At 38.1% G+C, this 17,894-nt stretch overlaps 1 protein-coding gene across 1 annotated transcript in view; it reads right to left on the bottom strand.

The window, feature by feature from the left end:
• Nucleotides 1-640: 640 nt before the first annotated feature.
• CHODL (chondrolectin) overlaps nt 641-17,894 on the bottom strand; it is a 33,381-nt gene continuing 16,127 nt past the window's right edge. Inside the window, exons 2-7 of the mRNA XM_074156146.1 lie at nt 11,901-12,213; nt 10,991-11,148; nt 7,606-7,653; nt 7,011-7,094; nt 5,311-5,413; nt 641-1,167 (exon numbers count right to left, since the gene is read on the bottom strand). Of these exons, the coding sequence (XP_074012247.1) occupies nt 1,083-1,167; nt 5,311-5,413; nt 7,011-7,094; nt 7,606-7,653; nt 10,991-11,148; nt 11,901-12,213 (791 nt within the window). The 3' untranslated portion in view covers nt 641-1,082. The remainder of the gene's footprint in view (nt 1,168-5,310; nt 5,414-7,010; nt 7,095-7,605; nt 7,654-10,990; nt 11,149-11,900; nt 12,214-17,894) is intronic.

The raw sequence follows: 17,894 nt of genomic DNA, 5'->3' as shown, positions 1-17,894 counted from the left end.
AACGAGAATGGACATTAATGATGTTAATAATGACTCTAAAAGAAGACTTTAAATGCATCAGGGTTACCTCTAAATCCATCTATCAATTAACACAATTAATGCTTTTCTAGCTAATAGTCTGGGTAATGTTCGGATTAATCTATTAGTGTCACTTCCAAGAAAAGACATTTGTCTTCTCTTTGATTCAACATCACATTATTCCTAACAAACCATTAACTATATTTAAATGATCTTTAATGTCTTTTTTACATAGATTTACTGAAACAAGTAATTTTAATCTTAAACTCTTGCCCGTTGTGATGTTATTTTTTTCCTCAGAAATAATAAAAAATGTTTTACTTAAATAACAAGTAATGGCTGCCTTTAAAGGACATCTCATTAAAGAGGTGTCACTTACCAAGTTATTTATGTTCACCTTGGACCAGTATGTCAAAAAGTTATGGTTATTCTCTGGCAAAGTTGATTCATTATATGACATCAAATGACTTCTATGAATCCTTGAATTTTGCCACATCAGATCGATGTCACAACAAGATGGCTATCTCTACCAGCAACCGTGTTAATATTTAATAAAATAATTTGTGTGCCTGAGGATCAAGAACTGTGTTAAGTGTGCAAATAAATACTAAACAAATATTTTGTATCAAACATTTATGCAAAGATAAATAATTGTTACACTGTAAAATTGTCAGTTTCATTTACAGTACATCAACTAGGTTACAATGAGAGACTAAAGGAAACAGGGTTTGTTTAACAAACAGTCTTAAAACTGATACATTGTAGATATTTCCCCGTAAAAACTTCAAATGCTCTGTTCATTGCATTGCTCACAACTAGCTAACTTACATCTCTTAGCAAAATAAACACATACCCTTTATTTAGCATGGCATATTTTGTTACTGAATTAATAATCAAACATTATATAAAAATGATCTGAACATTTGCCTCAAGGGGGAGCTTACAGTTCATTCTTGTAGATCCTTTGCATTTTCAAGCCATTCCAAGCCAATGTTCTTTGACGACATTATAATACAGCCTGACTGCAAAATATTATTTTTGCTTTGTTTTCCGTCAGTAAATCATTATACCTCCATGCTACTGTCCTTCCTAGGCGTCTTTGAAATCCATAGTGTGGACTGGTTTGGACTGGTTTTTGATCTTCCTTTACTGAAAAATAAAAATATAAACTCTTTTCAGTGCACGTGTGCCTTAGCAGTCCCGATTCAGTTTTGTGAACAGACCTGGGTATTTCCTCCCCTGTTTGAAGGCCATCTTTGTTGCTTTCATAGCGTGGGTTCCCCATCCACAAAAGGGTCGTGCCTCATGCCCGTGCTGCGCCAAGCACAGCACCACAGCGGTGGGTTGAGGTAAGCAACCGTTACCAAAGTTACCAGACCACCCTGCTCAGCAGCACTCCTCCAATGAACCCAAGTGACGTGGCCCATTTTGGGGTTTTTTTTCTTTCTTTTTTTTCAGTTCACATTCATCCACACCTGCTCATACAGAGCGGTCCTTCCACAGAGGGCTGTGGACACTGTTTGACCAGGGTGGTGGGAGGCTGGGCTCTTCCCTTGTCTGGAGGGACAAATAGGGGACAGGAGTACATACGCTCCCGAGCCCACGTCCAATGTGCTTAGGGTACAGCCCACCCACCCCGGGGGGCTACTGCAACCCTTCCCATGCACACCCTGGAGCTGCACCCCCATCACCGCGCAACACTAACGGGTGCCAGTGTCTACTGGTATGCCAGAAAGCCTCTTCCCTTCAGTGCTTGACCTAACTTCTCATGGAGTAATGGCACATGAATCAGACTCCTAGCAATGAATGACTGGTAGAAAGCTTCCTTAGGCCTAGTTTTCATTCAAAACTGTCAATGGTAGGTTTTGTGTTTCCATTTTTTTAATAAAAAAGATAAAACAGGTTCCAAAAGTACTGCAAAAATGCTCACTAATCTGTACAGGGAGCCCTCAGGCACCCTGTAAGTTGATGCCAGTCTTTTCACATGGCTAGCATCTCTGCTATAGCTGCCACAACACACACCTTCCCTCACTTAGATGGCAGATGACAGTGCATTGCAGTCTACTGAAAAGAAAAGGCACTTCATGAGCCACTGCAGCTGCATTTCAACGAAAATGTTTTAGTCTCTGGCCAGAATATTTCACTCTGATGGTTTTTTTTTTCAATTAAGTAAAAACCAAAGGAGGAGAAATAGCCCTAAATAATTCTGCAAGTTGGAAACCAGACAGTCAAGATCCCAACAGTCCTATACATTTAGTTTTACTCCTTTCCTGGTGCATAAATGTGAACGATCTGAGTTGATTTAAAATGTACTTTGAGGGAGCTGGACGGTACAGTAGTTTTTAGTCCCTCCAGACTTACCTCTGAAGTCCTACAAAGTAATGCATTATGTACCTGAGCCCATTGGAGTAATTGAAAAGACTCCCATTGGTTTCAGTGGACTTTAGATCAGGCCACAATGCTATAAACAAAGCAATTGCAATGAATCAAGTAGTTTCAGCACTTCTTTCTTTAAGAAACCAATTCACTACTTCCTTCCATATTAATACAGCAAAATCAGGCATATTTTGTAAATTAATGATGAATTTACTCTCTGAATGGAGAGTCCTTGCCACATAGCAGGAACAATTTCTCAATACCTTGGATCAGAACTTCACCTGTATAAAATGAGCTTATCTTCAGTGAACCTATGCTGATTTTCAACAGCTACATATCTGGTTCAGGAAATAGGTTTTAGTAAGAAAGGTAAGGAAGATGCAGTAAATAGCTTGAGCATATCGCTGTTTTGACCATCAAATGCAATCATAGAAACTGAGAAATATACCAGGTTGGAATTTAAACTTTCTGCAAGGCATTCAGATGATAATGGAGATGGATCTTTGAAGCAGTTTCTCCTTGCTTCCCTGGAAGAAATGAAAGGGAGAGCATCTAAGCATGAATGAGCTGATCATTTCCACTAGCTACAGGGAAGATGTTTTGCTTTGCCTTATTACTACCCTTTAAGAGCCCAATGCCAGGCAAAATTAGTCATGACCTTTCAAGCTAGGCATGTCCTGGTTGGCCATGGATTGTGGCTTTCAGAGGAAAGATCACCATGTTGTGGAAGCCTAAAAAAGAATGAGAAGTCAGGTTCATTTGGAAAGTTGGGGATCTCTCCTTCCCCAGCAGGACAGAATCCCTTTCCTAAAGCTCTACAGTATCCAGATGATCAGTTCAAGTGCCTGCCTCTTTTTCTGATTTTTTCCCAAGAACTCTTTTTACCCAAGAACTGAGTATTTGTGATGAACCAAAATGATTCCCAAGGTAGGTCATATGTGGAAATATAACTGAAAATAGATGGAGAAACATTTTTTTTTAAAAAAACAAAGTTCTGTTTCAACGGAACTAAAAAAGAAAATACTTCATTTCTGGTGATACCGGACACCTCTTTTGACTTAAATGAATTTTAAATATTTTGTTTAATTAAAAGCTTTGGTGCAACCCAAAATAAACATTCTGAAAAAAACATCTGTTTTGATTCAAATCCACTTTCTCCCTGATTTTTATATCATTTAATCTACGAAACTAATCAGCTAAAAGAAAAAGTACAATCTTCCAAGCTGAATTTCCACTATCTGTGTCATGAAATTTTTAAGTCTTGGAAGTTCAAATTAATTACTTCTGGATGAACTGCTATAGCATCAAAGGCCTGATCAAAGCTCACTGAAGTCAACAGTACTATTTCTATTGATTTCAGTGGGCCATGAATATCTCAGTGTTTGCCCAGGAGTATTCGAGAGCTGAACCTTTTCTGAGGAGAGAAAGAGCTTGCAGAAAAGGTATGAACACATATGTCATACTTACCAAGAAATCCAGATACATTGTAATAAGGATTCAAGATTTAGATTACTTATATAATTGTTATACATATGATTGTTTGTTTTGCTTTGAGTTTCCAGCTTTCTACAGCCCCAGTGCTGAGGCTTGGATACAGCCTTTCACAACAATGAATTTACCCACCATAAGACAAGTTGGAAAGTGCACATTTTCTTTTTCTTTATAGCAAAGTGCATAACATAAAGACAAAATCTAATTTATGATTGAGACCTCACAGTATCTTTTATGTTCACTTTTTTCATTGAGACACACCATTATGGCGTGCTGCGAACATCAGTGTACACTCATTCATACAGATATAAGCATACTTGACATTTGGAGTGTTTTTCACTTGAAATAAGGTATTACAGCTATTTGCAGAAGATGCTAAATAAAAAACAAAGAAAAAATAAAGACTAAAAGTAATGAGGATTTTTTTTTCTAATTTCCTAAAACAGTTATAAAAATATGTCATATTCCTTACTAGTATTCCTGCTCTGCAAGAGGGATAACAGCTTCTGAATCTGTTTATTACTCTTCTTGTTTTACCAAAATAGTGTTTACCCATAAAACATATTTCAGATTAAACTTTTCTGGATTACATTGAAAATGCTTCCTGAAAAAAAAATGCAGAATGAAAGATATCCTTGAAGTTTTCAAAAAGATTCGTTCAGAAAAAACAATAAATATAAATTGTCATATATAATTTTGAGAAAGAGATAAGGTCCAGAGAATTTTAAAGCATGGATCAAAACATATCTTGTTTCATAAACTGGAATTTTCCTGTTGCATAATAATACAACTATTTGATATTACATCTATGTACACATTTATTTATTTTATGCATCTTTTTTTGACAGATACATGATGCACAAAGGAGTTGCACTGGCATGTGGCTCAAAAGATGTTTTGCTTTCTGTTTTCAATTTGTTTGCTTCAGTCTCTCATCTGTTGTACATATAAGGTGTGCACTGAAACAGCATTAAACAGCTGCTGACCCCTCAGGTTTATCCTTTGAACAAACTACACTTTTGGTCAGAAACTGAGGTGAGTGCTTATGTTCATCCTCTATCAGTGATGACAGAGCAATCCTCTATCCTCAAAGCCCAGATGCTGTACAGGTGGTAATCATGATGGAAGAGGTGAAGAAAAAGTGCTGCCAGTAGCTCAGCCTATCAAATGGTCAACAAAGATATCTTCTTCAGAAACAGTGAAGTTCTAGCAGCAATATATTTTGGGAGACCTGGAACTATTTCAGTGCATTGTGGAAAAGCCTGATGGTGAATGTTCAGCTGTAAACTACTTGGATTTTAACAGATGAAAAGATATTTAATTGCATATATGGGGGCAGATGTAAGCAGTCTTTCAGTATGAAGAGCTTGCCAATGGAAACACGAGTTCTGCATTATAAGACCAGTTTGGATTAGTATATTTTACCTTTTATGAAGCATCTGGAAACAGCAAGTCCCAAAAGCCACCAGTATCAACAGCAGTAGTGGTATAGTGGGTATTACGACATAAATTAGATTCGGAATTATACCTACAAGACAGAAAGTTCTCATTAATGTCTCCCATACTGAAATACTCTTAACCACATGAGTAAAAATCTGGACTAAAATATCAGAAATATATTAACTTAGACAAAAGAACATTTATACATTCCTTCTACAGGAAGAGCTCTAAAAAGATGACTCAGAAATATCAAGAATAAAATAGTACTTCTCCAGCAATGTCCGACATCTATCTTAAGGACTTAAATTCTGACATTTTCTATGTGCATCAGTGCGAGATTTCCAATTTTGTAATAGAAAATTCAAATATTTAAGGAGACTACATTTCACAGCCTATTATTTTTTACAGGCCATATAATCTCTCTATTTAGTTGCCTTTGCGTGTTGGATTTCCACCCATGCAGGAAAAGGAACCACAAAAGGAACAAACCCAGCTCTTGTGTCCCCATTCCCCTTAAAAGACAAAGGTAAAAGGTACACTGTCCTTGACCGACGAGCTAAAGGTACTCCTCTGCAAGTGCATGGGCAAAATGAGTGGGAAAAGGTGCGATCTGAAACTCTATTATCTACCTAGAATAGAGGATAGGGTCGACAATTTCCAGAAAGGGTCTGCCTGTTTTTTGGTAACTATGCCCATTTTTTATAACAGTATACATTTAACATACAAATTGTGGAGACTTTCTTATCCATTGTTGTCTTTTGAACATATTTTTACTAGTAACAATAAATGTGAATATTCAGATCGAGTTTGTTTATGAGTTTTAGACACAGAGTCTTTGTATGGTTTGTATAAACAGCATTATTGATTTCAAAATACAGTTCATTTAGTATATCTGTATCTCTGGAGTTACAAACAACAGGAACATCAGTTAGGAAAATGGCTCAAATCCAGCCAACAAGGGTAGAAAGTGAGCTCCAGCTTTCTACAATCCTATCCTGTAATCCTGTAAGATCCTGAGCTGCTCCTCAGAGATGTTTAATTCCTTGAATTAAGGCCATGCTACAACTCTTTATGAATCACAGGACTCCTAGAAATCTCAGCAAAGCCCTTAACTCACTTTGGCATCTGGTATTCCTTAAAACAGGGTACTTGCGGGAACTACAGCATAGTACTTATTCTGCAGATAACTGAAAACTTTATGCCCTGTTAGAAAAGATTCATTTGTGCCCTTTTTGCGAGCCCCGGGTATCAGATATAAAAGATAATGTATGCACCATATGTTTGTTACGCAGGTTGGGAAAGAGTTGGGTAGGAGATGGAGAGAGGCAAGGCATTGGTTACCACAGCCTAGAAGGTGACACTGCACAGCTGGGTGAACACCGGTGAAATCTTATGTCTTGACAGAGACTCACCAGGGTCAGAGACAAAGGTGAAATTTCAAGGACTGCTAAGCTGTAGATCTGGATCAAAGTTTGGGGAGTCACGGAAATAATTTGTTTCCACAGTTACAAAGAGGACTGACTAAACTCTTGAAATGCTATTCAAAAGTATACTTTTTCAGGGCTCTTCCTGGGGAAATAGACTGCTTCCTCCCACTGACAATAATGGAAAATGTTAAAGATTAATTTAACTGAGTCCACTGTTAATATTTTTACCAGAACACTAAATTCGTATGAACACATTACCTGTTTCAGTAGCAATAACATGATACTGATCTTCTGGTTTGCTTGTGTCATAAGGATTTCCTGCTGGCACTGTTGGAAAATTACCTGAAAAGGATATCAGACATTTAAAAGACGGGTAGACGTAGTGCTTAGTGATTCGGTTTAGTGATGTTTTTTGTCAGTGTTAGGTTAATGGTTGGACTAGATAATCTGAAAGGTCCCTTCCAACCTAGGCAATTCTGTGATTCTATGATTTTAGGAAAACAGGGAGCACAAAGTATGGCTCTAATGTTGTTAAATAAATTAATAGTAATTAAATATTAATTTATACTGGAAAAATGAACATTTTCAGGATGATTAAACTGCTGGATATAAACATGTAGACAAGATTTTATTGCAAAATTGGGATTACATCTGGAACAAGAATTATGAGCAGTGCTATTCTGAACAATAGCCATACATTTGTAGCTATTTCTCTCTAAAGGATTCATTTTTCATATGTTCCAGTTCTAAACTACGCCTGTTAAACTCGAGTAATTTTGGAGGTTCTTATACCCTATCCTTATATTTACGTATTTACCATTGCAACCCAATTTAATGTTTCAAAATTTCTTACCGTGATTTGGCTCCGCTCTGTCTCCTAGTTCTTTTTCTAAGACATTATCTGTTAAATCAATATTTGAAATCAATTGTTGAAGAACGAAAAATGTATATAATAAAACAGATGTTTTCATTATTTTGCATGCAGTATCACAGAAATAGATACACTACCCAAAACAATAATTGCTTAATTCTTCAGCATTTAATCTTCTTAGCAAAGACTATTTGCAAACTAATGTCAAATCACTTCTAGTTCATAAATTTTTTGCTACTTAGAAAAGGGCTATAGCTCACTCTACTTCCAGTTCTTGGTGGCCTCTCCTAAATTACTGGCTAAATCACCGAATCCCTCAATTTCTTGTGCTGAATAAAACTCCTAACATATTCAAAGGTTCTTTTGTGCATATAACCCTAAAACAATATGAAAGGAAGTGTTCTTGATTAATATTTAAATCTTATGCACATTTTTAAAAATATGCTTAAAGAACATTGGCTATGAAGCAAAACAAAGCAGCACAAGTTTTTGAGCTTAGATGTCAACTTCACGTAGTTTGGTTTTGCAACAGGCAGCCCTAAAATACAAATCATGGGAAGTGGGTTCTAATATATCACATACAGAAGTGAAATTACCAAAAGAGTAATGATAGTATCATATTTCTTGTAATGCATCAGAAACTGGAGAACCACCTCATGGCTTTGAGCTGTATTGCAAAGGCTTGCAAGTTTAGTTATGGCTATTGTAACAACAAAAAGTTTACAAAGATTACAGAACTAATTACCTCTTATTGAGCACAGGAGTGGCATCTGCATGATTATTTTAATACCATTCCTTTATCATAAGATCATATTAACATAATAGTGCTATCAGCCTGCAGTACTGAATGTCCTGATAAACACAAAATGCTGGGAGAAATTGAAGTAGCAATAAAGCCTTCTAGAACAAAGGCAATTCTTTCATCTACTCTGCTAAAAACTGGTTACGTTTGGCCATATATAAAGATATCAAAACAGCACAAAGAACTGAGTTGCTGGCCCTAGACAGAAGAAGAGGAGATGAGTTTTTAATTTGATTGCATAATCAAACCTCCAGAACCTGGACAGGAACTAAATGTGGTTGCAATTACCAACCTATAATTAAATTTAAGATGGCTAAATGATCAATATGATCTAAAGCCAGACTGAACACTGCAACAGTAAATGCTGTCAAGGGAGGTGCTATAAAAGGGGCTTAGAAAAAATGAAAGGGTCTCCCAGAAATGCAGCTGCTGCTTGAGTAAGACTGCCTAATAAGCAGCCCTGAACTTGCTGCTGACACAATTAGATGCAACTTCATCGTGGTCACCTACAACCTCTGTGTTCTGGCCTATGACTGGTATCATATGCCACATACTCAAAACAGACAGGAAAGTTCTGAAAAACAATGTATGCAGATAACAAAGTGAAATTCATTATGCATGTGGCACTTTAATACTCCTGGTAAAATGGATGTATTTTGTATTGCAAATGGCTGACGTTAAAGCTATTACAGCGATTTGGGGGAGGAAAAAGGTCATTTTTAAGTCTCACTAGGTTTTAGATAGCAAATGTAATTTTCTTACACTGTGGTACTTTCTTCAGGCAGTGAAAGAAATGTCATATAACTATTTATATACATTTATGCATCTACTCCTCTTCTGCATGTGATAGAAAAATACATTTCTGGAGAATAGTGTCTTTTGCTATAGAGCACAATTCCAACAGCTTGAAAAGTAAATAGCTACAATTCAGCAGTACTCTATTTAGCTGCATGACAATGTCAGTCCTAATAATAATCTACCTATATATTGTTTGCCTTATTATATGCCTCATTATACACTAGTAATCTATCCCAGCATAGTGAAAGAAATATAAATTCATTTTCATTGTTACTGTTATCACTTTGTTTTCTGCCAATCCAAAATACCTGGCATTTTTTCAGATGGTGAAAGCAATAGGAAAAAAAAAAAAAAACTTTTAACACATCAGAATTAGAATGCTAAGTAATTCACTATTACAGAATAATTATTTCCCTTAAATTTGCGTGTTTTTAAAGATATGAAATATACTTGAAACTGAGCCCTTTTAATCAAACCCGCATTTCCTGACATTAAAAATGTTGTGATTTTAACAACTTAAAACATTTTTGTTGTGTCCTCCTATTTCAAAATAATTGTGATCAGTTGTAAAATTGATAAAATTGCATACATCGCAGTTCCTTGAATGGCCTGCCTGACCAAGATGATAACTGATCACCATAAGGCACTGATACTCATAATTTTAGAAGGAGGAACAGGTTTGGCGGATAGGGTGAAATGTGTGGCTATATCAAGCCTTCCAAGTATTTAATATTTGCCTGCAATACTAATTGCCATTAATATCCATATTAAGATATTAGACGGTGAGAAAGCTATCTATCCACTAAAATTGAAGGGAGAAAATAGTCCGCATCTCTACAGACAGATGGATCCCTACAAAGAGTGTGATTATTACTAGATCAAAGCAGTTAGGAAACGGCAGAACCGGGTAGGTCAAATAGCTTCTAAGAGTAGGATTTCATATGCGTTCTGACTTTCAGCTCAGTTTTTGAAAAGCAGACACACCATAAATTATTTAAAATTATTTGCATGATCCTGCTGAAAGACATGTTTTCCTTTCCTGTAAGTACCACTAAAAGTAGAAACTGTTACAGGCTCAGCTTGAAAGTTTACTTTTCACGTCCTTTTTCTGTTTGTACAGAGTTCTAGTTTACAGTTCATGTTTCCTCTACTGACATATACACAACCTATGTCATGTCTGGAAGTACAGGCAAATTGCCTAAGATCTGGCTTTTCCTGTCACCATCTGAAGTAGTGTGCATCTGCTTTTCCTATCTATAAATCTACATGTATGAATGCAGAATTTTCTTCTTGTTGTTCCGGACTTCTCTGTTTAATCCAAAACTTTTAGAAACAGCCATCATGCATAAGTTGGTATAAAATGTCAGATGTCTGCAACTGCAAGGACATTGTAATTTTTTTACAGTAGGATCAAGAGATATCTTGGTCATCCTGCTTGATAGCGAGCAAGGGAAGTAGAAAATGGCCACTTAAAGCACTTTTTGGATAATAAAGTAACTAGTGAATGAGTTAAATTAAAGTAAACCTGGGAATGCATGATAATGAAGCTAGCCTTGAAAACATTCTTACTGGATACAGGTATTTTTACTTAAACTGTCATTAGATTTGATATATTACATCCTTGTTAATGTCAGCTCAGCCACTCAGACACCAAAGGATTCAGTACCACAGGCCACAAGACATTTTCAGATTCCTTCACAAAACAAGAGGCAACTGTTTTTCTAAGAAAGCATCCTATCTGTGAAACATAACTTTACTTTCACCTACCTGGGCTATACTTGCAGATAAAATTGTGCTTCATGTTGCATCTATCATCATTCCATTGATAAAGGTATGGCCCTCCCAGCCCAGGGTTTGCAGTTGGCTGATGATACATCACAACACAGGCTTCACTTCCACAGGAAGGCTCATCTGTATACCAATTTCTAGCGGTACACAAAGGAAAATATTCAAATTTTGGAGGTAAGGTGCATCAGGATGCCAAGCAAAGGAGTTTACATCAGTGAAAACATGTCAACTCCAATGGCCCCGTCCACTTCAAAGATATGCTATGCTTCCCACAACTCCTCCACGAAAGCAGTTTAGGGCCTGGGCTCCACATCTCTGGATCTTAAAAACAATCTGATCGGTTGAAGCACTTCTGCAGAAATAACACTGTACTGCTCTGTTACCTGATTTCCTTTCTATCTGACTCTTACCTGTCCCTTTGTCCTGAGCCCTGTGAGCTGCTGCTACTCTGGCCTTTTGCTGAATCAGGAAATTAAAGGCTTTTCAAAAGACAGGCTAGAAACAGAACAATTTACACTAAGTAACATGCATTAATTTACTTGCTGGCTGGCTTCCTGATTCGAGGTGGCCAGAGTCTTACAGAATTTATCTGCCTGCTTTCAGACCACATCCTAAATCCTCTATGTGGGGTGGGGCCATACAGAGGCAAACTCATGAGATGGAAGCAAAGGAAACTGTAGGCTGAAGCCATGCTATGCCATCCTTTTACAACTTCAAATTCAAACCCCTGGTTGCCAGCTCCCCTTTATCTGTAGAAGTTAAGGAGTCATGCCATTAATTTCTATGGGACTGCAAGTCTTCAAGCTTCTTTATGGAAGACTTGACTTGCCAGGCATTTTGCTCTCCATTTCTTTCCATGAAACTTCAATAAGCAGTTTTGCAGACTTACCTGAATGGTGAAATACTTCCATCTGCCCACTTGTAGAGGTTGGGGCAAGGACTTGAGGTGGCTAGTTCATTGCCATTTCTCCACAACCCAATCCAGAAATCGCCATCAGAAATCCCGGAGCCTGACTTAGTGAGGTTTTGCAACATGTTTTCTATTAGTTGCTGCTCAGCTTCGCTTTCCAGGCTCAGTAAAGCCCCACCATCCATTTCACAAGCTTGGCGGGCCTCCTCAAAGCCCACACGTCTAGACAAGTCCTGGAAATAAGCTAACTTGTAGCAAGAACTCTTGAAGTCACCATAGCACACCTTTTGACCTGAAAAATACAAATATGAGAGCGTTTAAAGTTTATTAATGAGTATCACAACTGAAAAAAAAAAATAGCACAGCATGAATACAGTGATGGAGGAGAGTAGGTTTTTTCTTGTGTTCCTCTGAAAGGACTCATGGTGACACAGTGATACTGCTGAAAACATTAGCTTTAATTTAAATTGCAAACATCATACAGTTCATGGGAATCTGTGGCTTTCTTCCCAAGGTCTGTGAAACTCTCCAAGACACTGAAGAGTCTCACTAACTTCTAGAAAAAAAATATTCTCTACTCTAATGACTGTACCATCAGGCCGCTCTGCTAGAGCCAGGATCTGTTTGGAGAGTATTTTCTTAACTATTTCATACAAATGGAGCAACTCCACTTCTATCTAATAATCAAAGCTATCTGATAAGAAAAAGTTTAAAATTCTCAATTTTAATGGCAGGAAGAAGCTAGCGTTTTCTTGATCCTGCTGTTTAACCTTGAGAGGGTGTATTCACAAGGATCTCACAGCTACTCTGCGCTATAATGTGTCTGAATAAAATCTGTAAAGGGTATATGAAAGACGAGTGTCTGCTCCTTTAAGGGTACCTGGTCAATTACTTTTCCACTGCAAAAATGGATAATAAGAAAAGGAGGAAGCCATAAACAAAATATACATTCAGAAACCTGACAGAAAAACATAACGGAGGAAAAAAAAAAAAAAAACAACCAAAAAAATCACTTCATCAGACACGCTAATTGTCATGCTATCAAGAAACTGCATGCAAACAGGACTTTGCAATGGGGTCCCAGGATGTTGGGGGTTGGTGAGACTATGCAGTCTGTTGAGGGACCGCGCAGGGTTAGGAAATGGGGAGGAGCAATGGGGGAATGGACAGAAAGGGATATAAAAGCGGCTGGTCACATGTAAAACAGGGGGGGTGTGTAGAGGTGTCTGGGCATGTGTGTCTCTAGTGACCTTCTACCTCTACCAGCCAGCACGGAGAAGGGGGCTTGGCTGCCTATGTTTATGTTTTATGTGGGTCCTGCATGCGGGTGCTGTTGAAGGCAGTGCCTTGTCTGTGGCAATCTGTGTGATGGCCATGTCAATGAACTGTCTGTCACTGGGATACCTGCTCAGCTTTGCTACTGGTTGAACCAGCAAAGGGGAAAGCAGCAGACACATCCCACATTGGCTGTGGGTACGAGGGTGGGCACCAGCAGCCAGGCAGGATGGAATCCTGGGACTGGAGGTGTTGGAGGAGGCAGCCACCCTCTCAACAATCCTTAACACAGCCAACAGAAACTCCAGATATTAGCAGATAAAACAATACTATTCAGATACCATAAAGAAGCCCTGAGATGCTTTCAGAAAGCACTATATCTACTGCATTCACATCATTTTTTCCTTGCCCTTCAGAGTTATGCCTGTGGAAAGAATCAAAAGCCAAATGACGAACTGCTTTATTTTTTTTTCCTTCCAGTTCTTTGGCTAAGACACATGCCTTTTGCCTAAAAAGGAAAAATAATTATCATCTTCAACTAGTGAGATTCTCTAAAGTTTATTCAACGTATACAAGATGTGGAATGAACAAACTCACTTATCAGCTGCAACTGACCACCAGTATGTCTATCTGCAGACAGGAGAAGGGTTCTAAATATATATTTATATAAGGTGATGAGCTAAGCATCTCTTAAAAGGTCAAGTTTTTCAGTATGGAACTTCATCACTGGAGAAGTAGGAGAGTTTATTTTGCTAAGTAAGAATTACTGAAGCATACTAAAGTAATAAAAACTACCAGGTGTTATCTAGATTGTTTAGAAATCAACAGATTTTTTCATTTTACTGGAAAATTTTGCAAGGAAAGTATTTTATTGTACCATGTTAGTTTTGTATTTCAAAATCTTGTATTTATTCCCACTCCTAAGCAAATCCAGATACATGACTCTCATGTAAATAACTCTTTGGCTTTACCTTTGAACAGGTTTTATCCTGTTTTACTTTTTTAAAAAAATATTAATTTGTTGCTGGGAAACAGCAGCATCATTCTAGAACTTAAACTATAACGAAAGTTTTTTAAGCCACTGTTTTTCTATACACAAGAACAAATATAGGATTGAACAAAGAAACCTAAAAGATACAATACATTTCACTCTTCTTGCCCTAGTGTTGCTTCATTTTCATATTTAATGACAGAGTAGCACACTTTCTGTAGCAGATTGCATACAGCACAAAAGCTGACTGAAGACTGTATCTGCACAGAGCATAGTTTCATGAATTTGCAGAGAATAAGCAGATTGTCTCAAAGCTGCATGAATATAGGAACATAAAAGCAGGATCATCTCATGCCTTTTAGCTATATCTGAATGTAACTCTTATTTTGGGAGCTTTCCACAACAAAAAAAAAAGGTATCTAAATTATACGGTCAGCAGAAATAACCAATGCTTAGTTTTCTAGTTGTTCCTATGATTCTTGTAATCTTTCTCAAAAAAAAAAAAATCTCTGAAACCCTCTCTTTATGACACCCTATTAAACTTCATCTGGTACAAGGACTGTCAGTAAGAGAAGTGTCTTCATAGTCTCATTCTTATTTAGGATTGGCAAACAGACTCCTGAAAAGCCACTTGTTTACCAGTAATCTGCCAAAATAATACAGGAATAAGAATAATCTAATGTAAGGACAAACGTGTGCCATGGGTATCTCTGGAAAAAGCCAGGCTCTGAGATCAGAAGAGTACCTATTTGGACTTTGTCTGGTAAGTCCTGACAGCTCTGTGTAGGTCATAATTTTTTTGCTGCCATTTCCCTTTATTCATATAGGTTACGAGCCTAACTATCAATTAATGTAGCAAGAGCCATAGTTCTAGCTGGGCAATGGTGCTGAAGAATCAAGGGGCAAACCCTTCGCTACAGATGGATATAAAATAATGGGTTTCTTTGTAAGACTTCTTTGAACAAAAAGCAAAAAATACCCCCCCTATTATCAAAGTAACAAAGTGATAACTCTAAATGCTTAGAAGTGGGAAGCGCAAGAATGAAAGCTGCATGTGAAATCACAGCTCATTGCCTTCATCTATAATGCTGCCAATTCAAATTTTGTTAACATGGTCACCACCTTTTTATGTTCCCCAGGAGCTGTCTCATTGACAGGACGGAGTGCACAGTGAAGGAGGAGCTGTTCAACATTTTAATCCTCGCCACGGAGTGAGTGACTATGGCTTGTTGCCAGAGTACACATATGTACATAACAGTGCAAACATCCAAAGGCTAGCTCTGAATTATGTAGGACACTAATCATTTACGAGGAAAAGGGACCACATCTCTCCCTGTAACTAAAGATTGGATTCAAAGCATTAATTCAAGATGTATATACAGATTTGTGGTGAGTCCTTTGTCTACTGTCTTGCTCTTTTTATTTCCCAGACAATTTTTAGAAATAAACTCTTTTATTATTCCTTTCATTCTGTGCACACACTCCTCCTTGACACCAAGTAGTCAGTTATGAGCAAATTCAGGTATCAAAATACCCCTGTCATGTTTTCAGTCATGCAGGAACATTCAGTCCACCAAGATGAGTGGGCTGGCCACTACCGATCTCAATTCCTGTGATGGCCTCCCTTTCCTGGGAAAACAGCTAACTTTCCCTCTGTAACACATACATCTGCTCCCCTTCCCTGTGTGTTTCTCAGGTGGCTGAAGTGCCCCCCTCATTCTGTTCTCACGTAGAGTCTCTGCTCTTCTGCGACTGTCCCAAAACTTCAGTCAAATGACCTCTCCAACAGGGCAACTGGGTCCTTGCTTGCTAACTGACCAAGCTTCTTCAGGGTATCTTCCAGTTAGCTCTTGCACGGAGACTCCCATTGCCAAATGGCACATGCTGTTTCTGAGCTGCTACAGGGCTTGTGTCCGTAAGCCGTAAGTTGTGCTGTATACTGGTCCAATACAGAGGTTGCATCTGTGTCAAGGCTCAGCTCCATCACCCACACCAAGCTGAGGAAACCAGGGGGGACAGTACAGAGCAGGGAAGAGAAGGAGAGGCAGTTGTGATGCACAGCAACAGCAGAGCTGCTTGATAGGTGCCACTGCAGCCCCTAATACGTGCCTGTTCTGTGGAGCCCAGTAACAGCTTGCCACTGTTTTGCACCTGGAGCGGGAAGCCTTCTTGGAGCTATCCAGAATACAGATGTGAAGGCCTAATCTGTACCCAAGGCTTTACCTGAAAGGGTTAGCAAGTTAATATCTTGAAACATTGTGTGAAGACTTTTTTTTCCTCTTCCCCCAAACTGATATGAACCATTTCTGAGGATAGCATTGTTCCTACAGATGTTTGTGCAAGGTTAAATAACTCTAAAATCAAGTATTATAAAGTGAAAGAATTCATAGATTCATAGATTGGTCCAGGCCAGAAGGGACCTCCAAAGGTCATCTAGTCTGACCTTCCCGCAGTCAGCAGGGACACCCCCAACTAGGCAAGGTTGCCCAGGGCCTCGTCGAGCTTCACCTTGAATATCTCAAGGGAAGGGGCCTCAACCACGTCCCTAGGCAACCTGTTCCAGTGTTCCACCACCCTCATTGAACAAGTGAAAATTTTTCTACAATCCAACTCCAACTTTACTTCTCTTTCATTTGTTGCCCTCTACACCTGTGACAAAATAATTACCTCCTTACAGGCTGATCATTTGTACAAGAATATACCTCTAGAAAACAACAGAGAAACCAGAAAGAAACCGAGAAATATTTGGCATTAAGACCCATCCAATGTGAATGAAGTATGCGATGCAGAGTAGTAAGCTTTCCTGAAGAAGCTGTGAATTTTTTTTGTTCTAGTTAATTTAGTCCCCGTGTTTAGGTAATGACCTGCTCTGAATCTTTTCTTTCTTCTTTTGAAGGGGACTTTTATCTGCTGTAGCGTAGCTAGTTCAATGTGTTAATGGAAATCTGCAGTTCTGCCTTAATAGCTGGCAAATCAGTTGACATTTTAGTGCTCTTCTCCAAGCATGCTGACATGTCAGGTTTTCAAGCTTCATTTTTTACAGCTTTCACTCACTATTAATTTCTTAACTACAAAGCAGAAATAAAGCACCAGTGAAAAAATGACAGCATGGACCACGTTGTATAGCAACAAGATAACTATGGAAACATTAAATATGGGCTATTTTACCTTCTAACATTTTTGCAGCAGACAAGACTCCACTGTTAATTCTAAAGCAACATTTACTATTTCAACTGTATAAATTGAATTCCAATTTTTGTCACAATTGAATAGAAAGTAGATTGTAAGCAAATCTACTGGAATGAATCGGACTAACATACTATGCAATGTGAATAAATATAGGCAAGTGAGGGTTTTATAACTTTCCACAAAATCTGCCCTGTGCTGCTTGAGAGATGAAAGAAAACATGAAGGAAGACATTGTTTCATCACAAGGTATACAGAAAGGAAAAAAAAAAAAAAAAGTATCTTATTGTATTTAGTCCTCCCTTCAGCATGAGACCAAAGATCTAGCTAATTAATTTAATAAGATGTAAGAACTCATTCTTACTATTTTCCCTTACAAATGCTCAGACGAGTTGAGGTTTCAGCCAACCCTATCTGACTATTTGCAGATGTGAAGGTGGAGTGCTTATACCCTTCATTCATGGAGTGTATCAGCTCCTTAATCCATCTTCCCTCACTCCAGCAGAATAGCTCAGATCCCA

This window comes from Numenius arquata, chromosome 1 (genome assembly GCF_964106895.1).
Source record: "Numenius arquata chromosome 1, bNumArq3.hap1.1, whole genome shotgun sequence".
In the NCBI taxonomy this organism is placed as follows: Eukaryota; Metazoa; Chordata; class Aves; order Charadriiformes; family Scolopacidae; genus Numenius; species Numenius arquata.
The sequence above is the reverse complement of the archived record's forward strand: the minus strand, read 5'-3'. Positions and strand labels throughout refer to the sequence as shown.